The 19,530-nt window shown below is 39.2% G+C and overlaps 1 protein-coding gene across 1 annotated transcript in view; it reads left to right on the forward strand.

Annotated features, from left to right (window-relative positions):
* Window positions 1-19,530, forward strand: part of foxj3 (forkhead box J3) — a 131,439-nt gene that overhangs the window by 28,592 nt on the left and 83,317 nt on the right. The window contains exon 2 of the mRNA XM_017692860.2: window positions 8,979-9,396. Coding sequence (XP_017548349.1) covers window positions 9,076-9,396 — 321 coding nt within the window. The 5' untranslated portion in view covers window positions 8,979-9,075. The remainder of the gene's footprint in view (window positions 1-8,978; window positions 9,397-19,530) is intronic.

Raw genomic sequence — 19,530 nt, forward strand, 5'->3', positions numbered from 1 at the left:
TGCCTTCATCCAGGCAACTTTTGCAGATTGCAACACCAGTGTTATTTGATTTTTGTGTACGTACAGGAGTAACAGTGCCATTGAGTTCACTCTGACTGTGCTGTGCACTGCTGCAGCATTGAGGCTTTCGTCTTGCTGCTTATTGCTGCATAGCAGAGAAGAGCAGAGCATTTAATTGTTGCCCAGGAATGGATCGGGGGAATTCTGATGAGAAAAGGACTTTCAAGAATGTGCGGGACAAACGATTCTTTTCGCCGGGGCCTTAAGTGGTTTATTTGTGATTCAGCAGCAGGCTGTGGCGAGTGGCTGCCAGGCTGGCACTTGGTCTGCCCATCTCAGGGGGGAATATGTGTTAATGTGGAAGCCTCGGGCGAACGGAGGCAGTGTAATTGGGTTCGCATGGTTGGTGTCAGGGTTAGCACTGCTGCTACATACACAAAGGGCACCTCCCAGCCAAGCTGCTGGGGACATGGACACAATCCCCATACTGATCACTGTGGTAATTCACTGGAAGGGCTTATTGAATTACTGGAATGCCGAGCGTCGTCGTCGCCGCCGTTGGGGTATGGGCTTTCAGACTGCACAATGAGCCCAAGGCCTTGTGTTTGTCAGCATGCGCCGCTCTTTGCCGCCCGGCAATGAAAGGCACGGCGAGTGGTGGCAGACTGCTGAGAAAATCTCTCTAATATCCCCAAATGGCATAATTACTCTTGCATAAATTCAAATGCCTTCCTCCCTTTTCAGTAATTATTTGAGTGTATCTGCATTGGAGGTTACAAAGCCTGTTGTCTCTGCTTTTAACCCCGTGTGACATCCTGCAGCTGATTAGCCTGCAAGGAATTTTTTTCAACACTCTCAGTGGGCAGTAGTAATGCATTTGCAGCTGGAGCTCCAGGCTGCTATACTCTTCAGAGATAAAGGACAAAAATGATCAATTGTGTACTATTTTTCACTCTTCACCTTACTTGCATTCCAAATCAAGCCTGCAATTTTGTTCAGAATACATATGCATGTATAATATCATTGCTATTGTTAGAATGCCTTACAATCAAACTCAGCTTTTGCTTCAGATCTGAAAAACATCCATGGGCGCTTCTCTGCATCCTTCCACTGTGAAACGACAGCTCAGTGATGTGGGTCTGAAAGGATGCGTAGTTGTCAAGAAGCAGTTACTGAAAAAAGGAAATTGACAAAAAAGAATAAAATTTGCAAATCAATCAAAGTAGCTGCTGGTGTTCTTAGTACAATGGCACACTAGAGTCTAGCCCTCAACACCACTGAATTTGTTCTGAGTACTTGGAGCTTTAAAAACAGAAAATATGAATTCTAAGGCTGAACTTTGGAGAGCATATTAGCAGGGGAACAAATAAAATGCGAAAAAATATGTATCATATTTAGTTGTTGAGGCTTCTGTATAACTTTGTTAAATATATGGTTTGTTTTTTATTATATTTTCCCTTATGCTGAAAAATTAATAATTAGTAATTGATGGCCATTCTGTGCATACTACTAAATATATATTTTTCTGAATCGTTTGAAATTTATAGACTGGAATTTTGTGACTGTTTTGCTTAATTACTTTTTTTGGGTAAGCTTTTGCTTGTTTTTAAAATTCTGTGGATTTTTGCATGAACCCACTATTAGCGCAGTGCCACATTTTATGATGATCAGCTGCCTGGAATGTGTGCAGCTCTGTGTCTCCCTACAGCCTCGGTGGCACTTTGCTGTGATTGGCAGATTAATTATGGAGTACATGCATGCAGTCCCTGCAGACGGCCATGGTGGGAATCGGCCCTCATGGAAGGCAAAGAGTGGGGGTGTGTGGGGGTGTGTGTGTGTGGGGGTGTGTGTGTGTGTGTGTGTGTGTGTGTGTGCGTGCGCGCGTCTGTGTGTCTTGTGTGCTCTGAGGACACACCACCCAGGCTGCCAAGCCTTATTACTGCAACATGGCTCCTCCAACAGTTGACAAGAAACCCCCAACATATCTGATATGCTGGTCTGGGCACACTCTGAAGCAGCAGGGCCTTTTACTGAAGAAGCTCAGCCACTCACAGGCCTGGAATCAGGCTCCCAGTTCCTCTGTCAGATGGTGCCTAGCTGTGGCCTGCTCCAGGCAGTAATAAGCTGAGCAGTGCGCTCGGCTAGCAAGGGGAGCGAAGCAGTAATTGACACATCCTAAAAACGCAAGTAACCACTGGGTTATTAATGTTCTCATCCTAGGGGTGGTTTCAGCGGAACCATTAAGCCTTTAATGGAGAGCAAAGACTGGCATTAAAAGCCTTTGCCATTTACCTACTTCTAAAGATGAGCTGTGTTGCAGAGCGACCAATGACATACAATTACAGGGGCTCAGAAACTCAAACACAAAAGCAAGCTGTTGCTATTTTTGTATTTTTCGTTTTTTGTTTTAAAAATAACTCGATAAGCCTCACGCCTTGGGGCTGGAAAAAATGAAGAATCTTCCTTTTGACTTAAGGGCAGGTAAGAGGCTTTCCCACCCCGCCCTGTTTTTCCCGTCTTGCGATCACTAAGACAACACAAGGCCTCTCCACACACACTGTAATAGCGTTGTTGATATGGAAGGTATGGCCTGAGTTTCGATTACGAGAGGAGATGCCAAGGGCTTGTTACTAGGTTACATCACTGTTGTTGTTGTGAGGTGGTGTGCCAAATCTTCAGGCAGTGTGGAGGGATTCACAAAGTGCAATTCCCCTCTGCTTAAGCCAAGTTACCGTCCTCCAGCAAGGCTCTCTTTACCACAGCGGTCTGCTTACTAGTACATGGACACTTTTTCTACATGCAAAGGCACACTCGCATACACGTGTTCGCCCATAATGTCAATATTTATTGTATGATGTTTTGCTCACGCTACCAGGGCTTCGTTATACAGCAGAATTATTTCCCTGCTTTGCAGATTAACATCCTGATTATGATGGCTGTTTTTACATTGCAACCAAAATACAGCATTGAAAATCTAAAAGGGGGTAAAAGAGAAGAAGCCATGAGCTCTACCCTGGACAGATATGCATCTGTTGATGTTGGCTGGATTGTTATTTTTCCTTGCTTTCATTGTTGCTGTTGAAATGTGGAATTACATCCAGGATCTTTGCACAGCATCATCCATCCATCCACAGAATGGGCAAAAAAAGGGAAGCAAATCTTTGTAGTTTTTTCTAACTTTTTAACAGAGCTAATGCAAGCTGTGCTGCTAACAAGCCCAATGTGCTGCTCATCCTTCTGGATATGAGTGCCATTTTTAGTATGATTTCTTGGAATTGCTTTCCTTTACAAAATGGCTGTATTATATAGCAATGTGCTAAAGTCAGAGACCTTCCCTCATTTATTTGTAGTCAGATCGACATTAAGTTCAAGTTATTCATTTTACAAGGCATAGTACAAGGCATGAGTTGTCAGTACATGCCTGATGATGCGTTAAGCTATATATCAGGTATATGGGCGAAAGAAGAATTATCAAATGCATTTCCTCATTCTGAAGTTCTTCTGTGTTGTATCAGTAGGCTGCTACATAGCTGATAGTATCTTCCTTTAGGGGTAGTCCTAGTTTGCCTGTGATGATTAACACAGGGTTTGGCAGGTGCGGTACATCATAGGCTAGCTATGTCACAGTGACTCAGTTTTTCTTTTATCCTATAACAATCTGTGCTTTTTACATGCAACACTCTAACCTAAACAGTGATTGTAATGGTCTGCTCTAAATGCTTTGTTGATGTGATTTTAAGTAGATTATAAAATTAACCTTTCCAAACTTTATGGAATGGTTAGGTATAAGATCAAATTTACTATGCTAACAGTGCTAAAATACATGAAGTCGATGCATCTTTTCTACAAACCATCCCCAGAACTTCTCTCATTCTTCTTAAATCACATCCAGGTTTCACATATTTGTTGGTGTGGTTTAAGACAGTATGACTTATTGTGCATTTCTGTTGTTTTTTTTTTTTTTTGTAAATAATTTTTAACTACAAATATAAAGATATCCTAAGTTGAAACAACTGCAGGTTTTTTCACTGAGCCATTCCTTTAAATTCACCTCAAACCCTAATCCTAACTCTGACCTTTCCATTTGTGGTGTTTTGTTAACAATATGAGCACCAGTAGATAAGCTGCAAACTAGGGAGCCACCAAGATCAAGTGTCATCAACATTATTTCCTATCCTTAAACAATTACGTCACAGCGCAAAATAAATTAACGGCAAGGGGACCTATAGTGTTTTGAAAAGTGATGCAGCTTTTTTGCAGAGCAAGCAGAGTTGCTAAATAAAAGCACTTCATGTGTTTGCTGTATGTAATCTGCTCCCGAGGATTTGCTGGCTTTAGTGGGCTGGACTGGCTGACCTGTGAGTTGGGGCGGCGCGCCTGCCAGGGCTCTCACTGTCCCGTGCCAGCCAGCTCTAGCCCCCGGTGCCCTGCTTTGGGGCCTCCCCCAGGCCTTGCCCAGCTCTCTGGGCCTGGGCTCTGACAGGCTGGGGCCTGTGAGGGGTACCAGCGCTAATGAGCGGAGATGCTAGCTGTGCTCTAATGCTTGCCTCTGCAGAGGTGCGCTAATTAAGATACCACTACTTTGCTTCAGAGATTTTTCCCCTGCATCTGGATGATTTGGGGTCAAATAGCAGCAGCCATGCTGGGAGAGGGTTATGGGGTGCCTTTTGAGGACTTTGGCAGAAGCCATATTGGAAGAGGGTCATCTGGCACCACAAACGATATCATTTCCATTCTTATTTATTTCGCATAACAACTGAACTTTTGATAATACCACGTATTTTGCTCATTTTTGTTGATGAAATCCACACTTGCTGTCGTGGTCATCTTGTGATATCATCCATTCTTCCACACATTGGGGAAAAATGAAGGAAAGTAAGTCTAGCCATTTTCATTGCTTATTAATTGTGGCAGTGCCCAATAAGTTCTTAAAGCAGCACTGTGTAGCATTTGGGGATTTGAAGACCTGACTGTTAGAAATGCGTAAATGCACACCCTATTTAAGTGCATTCTATGTCCTCCATACTCAGTAATGCTAGTTTTTTTTTTTTTTAGTTTTAACAAAAAATACAATATTGTGACACTTTAAAAGCAAGTTGGTCCACTCAACTGCTGTTTCTGTGGTCTGTCCTCAGGTAATATCTCTGCTTTAAGGATTTTAGTAACATTGGCCAAAAACCAGCCAGGTGTGTCGCAAAGGCATCAGTAGCATGAATTTGCAATTGTCAGTGTACGAATGGTAGGCTTGGCTCAGGGGAGCCCAAATATTGTTTGGTCCAGTGTTTCTGGTGGGCTGAAGACCAAAAAGCCAAAACATTATACAAATAAGGTAATTAAAATAGGAAAATAAAAAATAAATAAAATGAATTAATAGGTTCTAATTGCACTACATTTTGTTACTAACCTGCTAAGTTACATATAGTTTAAGAAGTATGTTTGGAGTTTGTCTTGTCTGTGCTAGACCAGCTTTTGCGTGATATCTATTTTTAAATATGAAAAGGTTATCAAATGTCTGAAAATGTCTTATTTATTTTTTATTATTATATTATTATCATCATTAAATTCTGAAATGAAGGCAGAAAACTGAGTCCTTATGTATATTACACTGTTCTTTTTGCCAAAAATTGTCCCTGATTCAGAAAGTGTCCGTTGCTAAATGGCTAATGAATAGCAGAACTGATAAAGACTGAGAGGCGTGTTATACATACATCTCTGTGTTTGCATGTTTGATTAGTAATCTATTTGATCTATTTGTATAAAATAGACACTCATACATGGCATTTGAGTTTGTATGCAACGTGTGTTTATTTGCTGAGGTATTAAAAAGCACTGAATTTCATTTTAAAAATTGTGCAGCAACCCTGAAATATCCATGTAGTTAACATTCTAATGCAAATGTTGGATAGGTAGGTGTATTAGCTTTGGACAAGTGTATTAGAATACTTCTGCTTCTCTGCTTTAAGTGCTTTAGGGTGTTGGAGGATAGTCTGCATCACAGCACTGGCAAATAATTCAGACATTTTCAAAGATAATGAGAATCAGTCTGCTATGAATTTGAGTTTAGGTCTTTTTTGTGCTTCCGTTTTGCCGTTCACTCCTGATACATGTCCTTGGACTGATTTTACAGTTGGTTATGGATCCAGATATATTTCTCTGCATGCGTCCAAGGAGTCATGAAGTATGCATAGTGCATGATTTTGAGTTAATTACCAAACATCTAAGGACCTTCCTTTTTCTCTCAGCATGTCTTTAATTTCGTAAAGGTATTGGATTTGAATTTTTTGTTGTTTTGCCCTTTACAGAAAGTGTTCAGAGGTCTGTGGCCCTCATCTTTTCCATGAAAAATCTTTTAAATTAGAGGGTCATGACTCACCTTTACGAAAATGACAGTGTGTTAGGAAGAAGGGAAAAAAAGAAACAGTGTCTGTCATAGCAATCTCATTTATCAGATTTCAGTGGCTTACCTCAATCTCATATTCACTGTCCTCCATTGTGGAGAAATTTCAATAAGAGTGTCTCTCAGAGGTCCCCTGAGGATTTAGAGGTATTTTTACACCAGAATTGTCGGAATATTACATGGGATATTCCCTCCGTGATGATTTTTTTCTTTCTAGCGATGTTGTTGTCTTCGTGATAAGGGTTTCTAGTGAGTGCGTTTTGATCACGCTGTCTGACTGTGCACCTAGCTATGCCTTTGACGGGCCCCCTGCTCTGGCTGCTATTTTAAGAGTGGATAGGGCATGATGCCCAAAACACAAGGTTGTTTGTGGGTGTAGGGTGCAGCCACAGGCTGGAACGAGCGCCAGTGGACGCCGCGCTCGGCACGATGACAATTCTGTGCCTTGTTTACAGCTCAGTCAGGGGTGGATTGGAGGAATGGATGAGACGAAGAGAGGGAAAGGAAAGGAAAGGAAAGGAGAGGGTTACTACCCTCAGGAGAATTGGAATTCCTCGTGAGCCATTCCTCCATTTGGCTGGCAGTTGTGAAAACAATTCCCCAGCATTTACTCAGTTTGCAGCTCAGATTACAGCCGTGTGAGTCAGCGTACTGGAGTGTGCAGGCCAGAGGTAGGCCAGACGGCCTTGCTTATTTTGCCCTAGTGTGTGTGTGTGTGTGTGTGTGTGTGTGTGTGTGTGTGTGTGTGTGTAAGAGAGAGTGTGTCTCTGTCTCTACAAATCAGTGCCTTTCCTGAGCCACAGCGTTGCCTGCTAGAATGTGCTAATTAAAATGACATTGTGGCTGCAGCTGGAATGACTTTTAGAGAAATAGCTTGGCAAAAATGAAATTTTACACAGATTTCCTCCTTACCACTAATGCAGTTGATCTGTCAAGAAAAGTTTGGTGTCTAAAGTTTGCTTTATTTGTTTGTTGCACCTGAGCTATAAGGCTAAATGTAGTTCACAAAGAATAAAAGTTTATGTACACTAGGGCTAGATATTAATTTTTGTTGCCTTTGTTAACAGTATTTTTCTGTTCTGTTAAACGTTGCTTGTTACAGTAGTAGGAAAGAATTTGATAGACTGCAAATAGTGAAAACAATTCATACCCCCCCTACTCAAAAAGTGATGTAATAGGGCTGTACAGTGTGGCAGTTATGATTTTAAAAATGTGAAGATACATTTTTATTCACATTTGCATAGGACTATGTAAATAAATGACAAAGTTTGATCACTCCTGGTCAAATTAGATTTTGTTGATTTTTTTAAAAAAAATTTTTATTATGTATTTCTATGTAGAAATAAGTGAACAAAATGTTATTTGCTGCACATTTAATGCACTAAAGTTCTATTTATTTGCAAAGTTAAAAAAAATTACAAATAAAATAAAAAGGTGCCATAGCTTTAGCACATTTTTATATTATTTTGTCATTATTTTTTACGTTATGCTAAATTCAGCAGATAAACAGTGCCATCAGTTGTTCAGTAGTGTGTTCTCTGTAGAGGATGTGTTATTTCACTTAGAAGATCAATAAAACATAATTTGACCAGGGATGCCCAACAATAAGACTGTGTGTCTTCCATTTCTTTTTCTGTTTTGCTATAAGATGTTGTGTAGATGATGAGTCACTCACTCATCTAATGCTATGCTGGTTAGCTCTAGTGTTAGCATTAACATGAAGCTAAGCCAAAGCCTCACCTGACACTAAACCTGCTGTGTAAATCTGCAGAGGTTAAGAGATGTTTATAAAAAAATATATAATACTACATTTTGACTGGTGCTGTGGCCGTTTTCACAATTTTGTGTGAAATGAAAAAATCATCATACACTTTCTACAGATCAAATTGTATAGTATTTTATAGACTATAGTGTGATTGACACTACATGACATACTATTACCTAAATATACTGACAGAAGTTAGTCTTCAGGACGGCTGCTCCTGCTGTCTATGCAGTATAATTTTTTCTGTTTCTGTATATGAAATATATAAATATGTATATGAAATATATGAGATGTGAAATTAGAAGTTATTTTAGAAAACGGTGAAGTCATTCAAATAACTCACTTCTAGCACTTTTGTGAAGCCATGCACTTCTTTGGGACATGTTTGTATATCCAGTTAAATACTAGCTTGTCGCAAGTAGCATGTAGTTGTCCTGCACACCACACTTTCTCTTTTTGAGGCATAGTTTATGCCCCTAATTATCATTTTGTTATGTGTGTGCTTTTTTTTCCCCACGAGCACAGGAGATTGTTCTGGCTAACACTGGTAACAATACTAATAATACTAAATGATTTTAATAACGTTTGTAATATATATTCTCATTAATGTTAGAAACTTTGAGTTAATAATTGATGGATTAATTGAAAATGAATCTAGCTGCAGTCCTAGTAAAGTAGATTTTTTTTTTTTTTCTTTCATTGTCAAATTGTCGTTTTACCTATGTAGGGTTTGTTGTGCAGATGTTGATGGACCCTCTGGTTTTCTCTGTTGCACTGTAAACTGACTCCTCCACTGTATGTGGTTTTTTCCTGTAGGTTTGACTCGGAGCTGTTAAGGTACCTGGGCTCCGACATACCCACCTCGGGCCAGTCTCCACTCCCCCTCCCCCACCACCCCCACCAAGCTGCCGCCATGACCTCAGAGCTGGAGAGCAGTTTAACCTCCATGGACTGGCTGCCACAGCTGACCATGCGGGCAGCCATCCAGAAGGCAGATGCCCAGAACGCCCATGGGCCTGGCATGGCCAAGAAGAGCGCCCTTCTGGACCCCAACACCACACTGGACCAGGAGGAGGTCCAGCAGCACAAGGACGGAAAACCTCCTTACAGCTACGCCAGCCTCATAACCTTCGCCATCAACAGCTCGCCAAAGAAGAAAATGACCCTGAGTGAAATCTACCAATGGATCTGTGACAATTTCCCCTACTACAGGGAGGCAGGCAGTGGCTGGAAGGTAAGTGTGAGAGCGTATGCAGCCAAGAATGCACTGATATGGACTATCTGGGGTGATACTGATGGTATGGTTTTTGACGATGCCACTGATAACTGATTTCTGATTGATTATGATATTACCAATATCATCAACCATGCTTATTTTTTCCTTTTGTAGCAGATGTTGCAATGACTTTTCCATCACAGAAGTCTGCGTTAAAATACGTTTGCACTATAGATGGCACATTGATTAATTTTGCACAGTTGTGACGTAGCTACACCAGATATGACAAATATTGTAAACATTTACATAGTAGGCACTCTTGTATGGAGCGACTTATGGTGATAGGTGAATAAGCACTCATGGCCAGTATAACAAAAAGTCGCAATAAGCTTAAACTCACATGCGCAGTTTGCGCATTAGCAGTACACATGAAACTAAAGTTGGAGAAAAAATTGATGCTTGTCTTTGTAGCGGTATGGCTAAACATGCAGTGTTTAGGCTGGACAGGAAGACATTGGAATGCTATAGAAAGTATTTAGCTAACTGACATGGTGCAAAAAAAGACCATTCAATTAACTTCTTTAGGTACTGTTTAAAAGCATCTCGTCCTTACTGTTTTTGCTACCCTGAGCGGAACTCTGTAGCGCAGTGCCAGTGCACACTGCAGCCAGAGTTTGTTAAACTTTGATGTGTGTTGTGCTTGTGTTAATATGCCCAGCAAATGACTGTAGACTAGTTCTTGTTCTATTTCTTCTCGCTATGGAGTATTTTTAAAAAGGCATGTAGTATGTATTCAGGTTTTCTGGAATGATAAAATAATCAGTTGAAGTGTGCATTTGAGATGTTTTAATTTCCTTTGACAGGTTTGCCACCATGAGCGATGCCATAGTCCAAGCTTGCTGATGTACAGGGCAACATGTAACATGAATCTGCCCTAATAGTATGAACAGACCTTCAGTCATTTATCCAGCAGAGCTGTATGACTAAAATTCAGTAGCAAAAAGATTAAGAAAACTGGGAGACCTTTTAGCCAGTTTGGGTAAAATCAGTATGCTAGAGCTAACAGTACAGCTAACTGATTAACTGTGGGACGGTCTTTGTATTCTGCAAGGTAAATTCTTTTCTGCTTAGTAGATTATATGAACACTTATCGAGGTAATGCTAAAAATAGAGGAATAGCTTTCAATGTTAGTCTAGACTGCACCGGTTTGCTTCTGACTTATCAGTCACATCTGTGACACATTAAGGCACTCATGTTTTGTAGTAAAGTTAGCAAAATAAAATAATGTACCATAGTAAGATGTATTTCCAAGTAAGAAGGCACAGAGCTTACAGTTTATTAGCTACATCTCATACCTTTGAGAATTTTATCTTGTAAACCTCTGATACCAGGTTGCTCAGCTAAATGCAGAGATGTAATCTGTGTACTGTGGAATAGACCTTTGTACAGTGTTGGCTTTTAACATGTTCAGCTCTACATGTGAAAAGTTAACCTGGCAAGAACTTTGCGTCAGCTTTTGACATCTTAAAATTAAACCCAGTACCTCCCTCCTCCCATTAGAAGTGGTTGTAAGTGTTCTCATGAAATTGTTACGCCGTTCATGGTACTAGATTACTGGCAGAAAAAATGTGGTGGTTGGCTTCATGTGTCTCTAAGGAAGCTTGCTCCTTTCAGAATGATAGGGCTTTGTTATGGAGGGAGTCCTAGCTAGTAGGTAGCATTGGGCATGACTTATCTGGGTAGAAAATTAGGTAAATTTTAAAGGGATTATTATTTTCAATAATTTCAGACAAAAAATATTAATGACTTTAAATACACCATATATTGGCAGCTGATATATTGGGCACCCTTATAGCCAGCCAGTGTTGAGTAAATTATTTGTCGTTATTTACTTTCTGCCCGTCAGACCCATTTGCATGCATGCAAGTGACATTCCCCTCCACTTAAATTCAATCAGTGTACCAAATCAGCCCTGAATTCAGGCAGGAGGAGACAGCCAAGGTTAATGTGTGAAATTATTCTCATTTCTTATGCTGTCAAGTTGTTTTTGCTGAGGATTATTTTGCAAATATAAAAGTAGAAAAATGATTCACAAGCATCACTTTCATTTTTTGTGAAGGAAAAGTGTTCTGATCTGGTTAGGAGCATTAATATTTGACACAAGTCTCTTGTGTCTTTCAAAAAAAAAGAAAAAGGAGAAAATAGAGGCTGTTTTTCAGACAGAAATGTGAGCGTGGAGAGTGTTGATATTCAGGGAGGCAGCAGACCTAGCCGAACAAGCCGTAGACAAAATCTCCTATTCATGGATTGTATTATTCATGCCAGATGCCTTGATACAAGTCCATTATGTGTGAGAGAGCCATTGCTGTGTCATCATCTCAAGGAGCATATGATATACAGAGATGAAGCCAAGCTGATTGCCTTTTAAAGAGCGGAGATGGAAATTGATATTAGAATGAGCTTTCCAATCAGCTGACATTTATTGCCAATAGAATTGGTAGCACGGCTTTATTGCAGTCAAGACAAGATGTATGCGCTTCATATCCGTCAGAGACATGGCGTGTGCGTGTGCGAGCATGTTTTCACCCCAGCCTCTCTTTCCTTTCCTTTTTTTCTGTGAAGCAGATGTTTACATCCATCTATACAAGGCTTTTCAAGCTTATAGAAGTTTAAAGATCAAGCACATATTTTGCTTATCCTGTGATTTATTTTATTTTATTTTTTCCCCTCATTTGATAAACACTGAATCAAAACCATAAATTACTTTATTCTGTTTGATGGTGCAGCATGCGGTTGTCTGTAAAGATTATTTCAAAAAGCTTCTCAGCTGCTTTTCTACATAAATAAAATAGGACATTTTTGTAGGTCTCCTGTTAGCATCTTTTAGGAGATTGGGACAGGTACTATAGGGTATTATTGTCAAACAGTACTACAGGAAGATTAAACGTAGGTGTAAATATTATATATTTGTATGCATGAATTTTTACATTTTTGTAGAAGACTGTGTACTGTATACTGGACTGTTGAAATCTAGCTTTTAGGTCCTGTTCTTTTTCATAAGTGATGTTTTTTTAGAAATGCAGTCATGTTGCTAGTGAAAAGCCTTGTAATTTCAGAGAGGTGTGTTTGGGGTCAGAGAGATATTAATGCTCCCTGAGATCTATACTGCTAGATTGAAACATTGGGTTACTTGTTTGCTCTTCCTCCATTCTTACATATGTTCATATTCTCTCTTGGTAGTATCTGGAAAATGCTTGTGAGTTAAATTTCTTTCTGACGCGTTAATGCCTTTTGTGACATCTGCCTGTTCTTTTTGTCCCCGGCCTGCATTGTGAACTGACACAACAAATGGATTTCAGCATTTTATATTCGGGGTTGGAAAAAAGAGAAAGCGCTGTACAAGGCTACTGCCCTGACTCGCTCCAGCACCTTTCACTGGGAACATTTCTCCATTTTGCCACAACGTAACCTCAGCCAGAAAAGCACCTTGCGTTTCTGAATAGCGTTAGGTAGAAGGAAGTGCTACTGGTGTACTTTAATTTCTTATTCATGGACACTAATTGCCACATTCCTTTTAGATATCACATATTGTGAGAGTGCACATGGGCATTTGAATGGTAGTGCTGGTGAAATAATGTTCTGCTGTAAAAGGGCAAATACGTTTTACTCTGTAAACATCAAATCTGATCAGCTGAATGTTTTTTTACAGGGGAAATTTCTTTACAAGTTAGTAATTCATCAGCTGGCAAATCTTGTTCTGTAGTGACATGTCGCATTAAAATCTTGTCTGTATTATGAATTTGGGAAAGCAAAGATGTGAGCAGGGAGTATTTTTCTTTCCTTTTGCGCATGTAATTTTGTATGTAGAAGCAGCTGTGGTATTTACCCAAAGGTGGCTGCTGAAATCAAAGGGAAAAAAACGTGCCGGTCGGTCTCTCTGAAGGTTTTTTCCCTTTTTAGATTCACAGTGAGAGGCAGACGGAGCCGCTATGGTGTCTGTGTGTGTAATGCGAAGGAGAGCGTGTGTTGGAAAGGGAGGGAAAAGAGTAGGTTCACACCGTAACAAGGCTGTATTGTATGGAAATAGTGCAATAGGATTGGTGTAAAAAGAGTCCTATAAGACCCGAATGAGCTTTTGTGATAGATAAGAGAGTGAATCTCACCTGCTGTAGTCAAAACTCCCTTGTATCCAATAGGAATTCTTTTTTGTGTTGGTGCTATATTTACATTTTTGCACGTATGTATCGTGCGAGTGTTTGGGGTGAATGTAGGTCGGGGTGCAGTCACTGCTCCACCGTTCCCCTGGAGATGTCGGCGGCAAGAATTTACGACCCAACGCACGCACGCGTCTGTTCTCTATGATAATGCAGGCTGTGCTGCAGAGAGATGAGCTATCCGGGCTAATCCGGACGCCACTGCAACTCATTTAATCATCTCAATAGAACTCCATTAGCTGCCGCTTTTAAGAAATATCAATAACTGCTGTCAATAACAAAAGATAATTCATCAAGGTCAAAAATTATTAATGCAGTATTAGCGGTTAGTGAGTATATGCTCCACAAGCGTCCGTGAGCATGCAATTCGATTCCTTGGATAGAGCTGTATTACATCCTCTTAAGCGCTTCAGTGTAATTTCTGATAAATTTTAGAAACTACAATCTTTTTCTGTTGAGATCCTGAACAAGGATTTCATCTTCAGTAAGCTAGAACACTGCAACTTTACTACATGAATTGCATAAAAAAGATGCAGTATCAATTATTTAGTGGCTGCAAATGACGCTTCAATCACTGGAGATGTCCATGCATTTCGTAATTTTTAATTCAAAGAAAGCACACAGTGCCATCCTCTGTTTTTTGTATAGTATGGCAGATTAATTTTCCTATGTGAATCTGGAAAATAGTCCTCAAAGCCTTCATCCTGATGATCCAAGAGCTTCTGTGTGCCAGATGCCTTACTGTAGTCTTCTCAAATGAGGGTGCAAATGAGATTAATTTGGCCTCTCTCAGGTTGAGAGGCTCACTTGTTCACCTGTCAGTTCCACTCATCATTGATGAGACATTTAATGCAGTGAAGATGCTTGGCAGCAGGTTAGCAGCTGCGCTTATGAGTCTGACACCAGCGAGGCCATGCCTTAACTGTTTGTAATGGGTTTAAAACCATCAGTTTAAAAAAACTGCTTGACCCCCAAGTATTTCCATAAACTCACAATTAAGGCAACACATCGTTTACTGTTATTGCAATTTTATTGGCCTTTGTAATGGTAACATCTGAAACTGCTGCAAAATGCAAAGTAGGGCTGCCACCAACAACTATTTTTCCATTGATATAATCTGTCAACTGTTTTACAGATTAGTCGATTAATCAAAACAATTTTCCTCCAAAAATCAAATTATGGTATGCCTACAATAATGGCAAAAATAAGAGCCCAGTGTGCATGATCACACACTGATACAGTCAATCAATGTAAAATAACCCCAGGTTGTAGCCTAAACATATTCTCAAACACTTATTCAGTGGAAGTTCTCAAGTAGCAGGTAGACGACTTTGTGACTTCAATAGTGAATGTATTTAGCTGCTACGAGGACAACACATTTTAAAAAGCTCTCCCTATGTGTTTTTATATATATATATATATAATATATATATAATTAATATATATATATATATATATATATATATATATATATATATATATATATATATATGTGTGTGTGTGTGTGTGTGTGTGTATACACACACACACACATATATATATATATATATATATATATATATATATATATATATATATATATATATATATATATATATATATATATAAAAAAACATGAATAGACAAACCACTTACGGTAATTTTGCTGGTCTCTCATCCAGGATAGCACCTGTGTGTTTTGTGCATCGTGCTTGTGCTGCTGTGGTATACGAGGCTGCAGTTGGCTTCGTGTTTGCCAGTCCTTTGTGTGAATTGTCCTGTTCCACCTTAAATGGTGCAGCAAATTATAACACTTGAGGCAGCAGATTGTAACTGCTGCATCATTTAAGATGGAATGGTAAAGTTCAAACAAGTAGCTGGCTAATAAAATGCTTTGTTTTTGATATACTATGGATATTCTGTGTTTGAGATTCTTTTTTGTTTTGAACTAATTTGAAATACTCCAACTTTTAGAAACTTTTAGAAGCTTCTTTGGCAGTCCAGTTGGACTGTAGCATTAAATGGTGCCAAAAACGATGCAACAGTTACATATTTGGTAAATACATCAAATACAAAAAGGTAAATACATAAAAATAATTTAGGAAAAAAAAGCAATGTGTTGGTTTAAAATATTGATGTCTGTACATCGACTAGTGCGGAAGCCCTAATGAATATGCCCTCTAACTAGTTGCAATGTTTCTGAGTATCCTGACTAATTACAGTTCTGGATGAAAGTTTCTGAAGGTTTTTTTCACCAATCAAGTTATTTCTGCAGTCCAAAGACATGCAGTCAGGCCAATTGGACATGCTAAATTACCCCTGGGTGTGAGTGTGTGAGTGACTGTGTGTGTCTGTCTGTCTGCCCTGCGATGGACTGGCGACCTGTCCAGGGTGTATCCTGCCTTCCGCCCGAAGACTGCTGGGATAGGCTCCAGCACCCCCCGCGACCCTGACGGAGAAGCGGCTTAGAAAATGGATGGATGGATGGATATTTTGAATGATAGCTGATGTCTTTAGGCAACAAATTAATTGTTGACTAGCAAGCCTAAAATCAATCAAGACATATAAATTACAAAATATAAATTTCCAAATCTATTACCTGACTAGCAGAGCTAGTTGAAAGCCATTGTAAAATACTTGAAATACACACACATCATCAAATTTCTATATTACTGCACTGAGATATGAAAATATGTTCCATATATGAACTTTAGAACATACTAATAGGTGATCCAGGCATATAACACAGTTAAAAAGCAACTCAATGAAAGCTCAGTGTACCTTGAAAGGGCCCTGAACACCAGTAGTTTTAGCTGCCTTTTTGTTTTTTAGTTGGCCCCTCATGTGTACAGTTCAGAAACATTCCTCACCTAAAATGTTTTTATCTCAGTGTGACTACCCTGGTTAAATAAAGGTAAAATAAAATAAAAAAAGTGTGCTAAACTCACCTATTCAGATTAAAAGTGGAATTTGTTGGAAATAAAATACAGTTAAATACTTTTTTTGTTTGTTTGTATTTTTTTTCTTGTCCAGTAGGTTTGGTTGAACGGTTGTTTATTTGAAATTGAACTTAATGTGGTAATCATTTTAATCGCTGTTTTTATATATAAATAATTCTGGCTAATTTTAAACCTTGTGATGATTAGTCAATGTTTTTATGATGTATTACAAGCTATATCGCATTCGCCGAACATAGAAATATAATCACAATGCCCATATAATCACAATGTCCATAGTGTGCAACATAAGTGTATGTACTTGTCCTCCAGTGCTACTAGTCTAAACATGAGTTTAAGGGCTTTAAATGTATGGATGTTAGCAGATTATCATGGACCCGGGCCATATGAAAGCTCTTGTTATCCTGTGAGATTTAAAATCTCTGTTTACAAAACATGTTCATAATCCCACTGTGGTGCAAGCTATAATCTGATCATGCACATGAAGCTTGTGTGTGTGCATGCGCGTGCAAATAAGCAGCTGTCAGTGTGTGTATGTGTTAGGTGTGGGTAAGTTAACTACTAGGGATGCACCATGATGTCTCACATATTGGTCAAATCAATCTGTGTCTGTGTGTCTATATACATATTTATATAAAACGCAGACTTACTTTCGTCTGCTTTAAGCTTTAGCCACTTTTCTTGCATCACAAGCTGGAAACTTTTCCACAAAATTAGAAAGGTTTCTTGTAAAATGTCTGTGTTCTACTTTATACAAAGCTGAAGTCGCTTCCCATTCTTCAGCTTCTTGTTTGAATTTTCCCATTCCACCTTAAATAGTGCCTGAGGCACCAGAATGTTAACTGCTGCATTATTTGAGGTGGAACGGGTAAATTCAAACGAGAAGCTGACTTCGGCTTCCTGTTTGTTTAACTCCGTTTCTCGTTGCCGATTAAACATATCAGGAAACCAGCTGCAGTGATTATAAACGTCTGTTTGTTTCCAAATGATCGATCTTCGTCTCAAATCTTTCTCTTTGCCTCTTTGCTAGGTGAACCAGCGTTTATAGGCCACATTAACTCCAGCGTTTAAGATATATTTTTTTTTTTATTTAAACTGTTCTTGAACGATCAGCAGAGCTGTGTTTTACTGCAAAGGAGGGTTATTTATTTTTACCTACAAATCGGTACTTGCTGTACTGTAGCTACTTGCTGCCAGAGGACCATCGAGCAAGCGTAGTCAAAGCTTCCACCGAACTCGGAAAGGACGAAGTGAAACACACACACACACACACACACATATATATATATTAGGGCTGTCGAAGTTAACGCGATAATGACGCATCTCAATTTTAAAAAATAGTGCCGTTAATGCAAATTCTGTTTGGCCCTGCGAGTCATCTGTAGGTCATGTTGAGACTTGACCGTGCGTGGCATCTCTCATTAAGAGTAGAGGAGTAAGGGTCTGTGTTTACATGCAAAGATTTTTGCCAATTACAGATTCAGACTGAGGTGTTTATATTCTCACTCTGTTCAACAATCTGATGAAAACGTGCTCACTACAAGAAATCCGATGCAAAATGACGCGCATGCGTGGAGTAGCGCTTGGAGTAAACGTTACATGACAGCGAACAGCACGTGAGATGAGTTTCCAGTAGGCGTGCTTGTGGTATTAATTGCTTTAAACTGATGTCAGAATCAGAAAAACGTCCTTCACATGTACTTATAAAGGAAGCAGCGAAAGGAAGACGTCGTGCTCTGAGACACATAAACTGGATGTCTGTTCCACTGCCGTCTTTTAAAGCTTAGAGTATAGACTTCATCTCCTCTGCAGAACAGCAGTTTTTAACATAAGTACATTTAGCAAAAAATGTGTTCACCCTTTTAATTGTAACATTTCACTTAAAAATCCCTATTTTCTGTAAGATTTACACAGATTTTTAAAAAATGTGGTTAATAGCGACAAACCATGACACTCAGATTAATCGCGATTAATTTTAATCGTTTGACAGCCGTTTTATATATATATATATATATATATATATATATATATATATATATATATATATGTGTGTGTGTGTGTGTATATATATGTATGTGTATATATATGTGTGTGTGTGTATATATATATATATATATATATATATATATATATATATATATATATATGTGTGTGTATATGTGTGTGTGTATACACACACAGTATATGTATGTGTTTGTGTGTACTTCCTGTACCTGTCATGCCAGGCCTCTAATAAAATGAATCCTGAAAATCACAACCTATAGACTTTAGAATTGGTTAATAAAAACCCCTGGTCATTTGAGTGTGAGTGCATGCATAACTTAAGCCCCTCCACTTGACTTTAAAAGGGTGTACCCAGTTCAAAGACCCAGTGGTGTCCACAAAATATGCTAACTCAGTTTTATTGTATTGTGTGTGTGTATGTATGTGTGTGGTACCCACTGGTAAACATGAGCAAAACAGGCTGTAAAAAAAAACAAAACTTTGTGTGTCCTTTTGATCTTACGTTCAAAATATTGGCAAAAATCTAAAGGATTTGAGACCATTACTCCATACAGAACCTCTCCAGATCTTTGAGATTCCAACATCCACACTGTAGATTTTTCTCAGGGGTCTAGGTCCAGGGCACAGGTGTAGTTCTGGCTAAACCTTGATTTTGTGGTCTGTACACTTTGGATCATTGTCCTGCTGTAAGATTCAATCAATGGCCCAGTTTAAGCTTCAGGTGTTGATTTTATTTTTGCTGCTATTTGACAGTCTATCATATCCCATATGTAAATAAATTGTCCAGGGCCTTTAGAAAAAAAAACAGCCCCAGAGTATCACAGATCCAATACCATACTTCGCAGTGGGGATGAGCCATTTTGTTGTGTAGCTGTCTTTGTGTCCACACCAAACTCACCTCTTGTGTTTGTTGGCCCTTTAGAGCTTTGTTCTGGCAACACCCCAAACAAGTCGTGGTCATATAGAAGATGTTTGATTGTGATCAGGAGACATTTTG

This window comes from Pygocentrus nattereri, chromosome 21 (genome assembly GCF_015220715.1).
Source record: "Pygocentrus nattereri isolate fPygNat1 chromosome 21, fPygNat1.pri, whole genome shotgun sequence".
Classification (NCBI taxonomy): domain Eukaryota; kingdom Metazoa; phylum Chordata; class Actinopteri; order Characiformes; family Serrasalmidae; genus Pygocentrus; species Pygocentrus nattereri.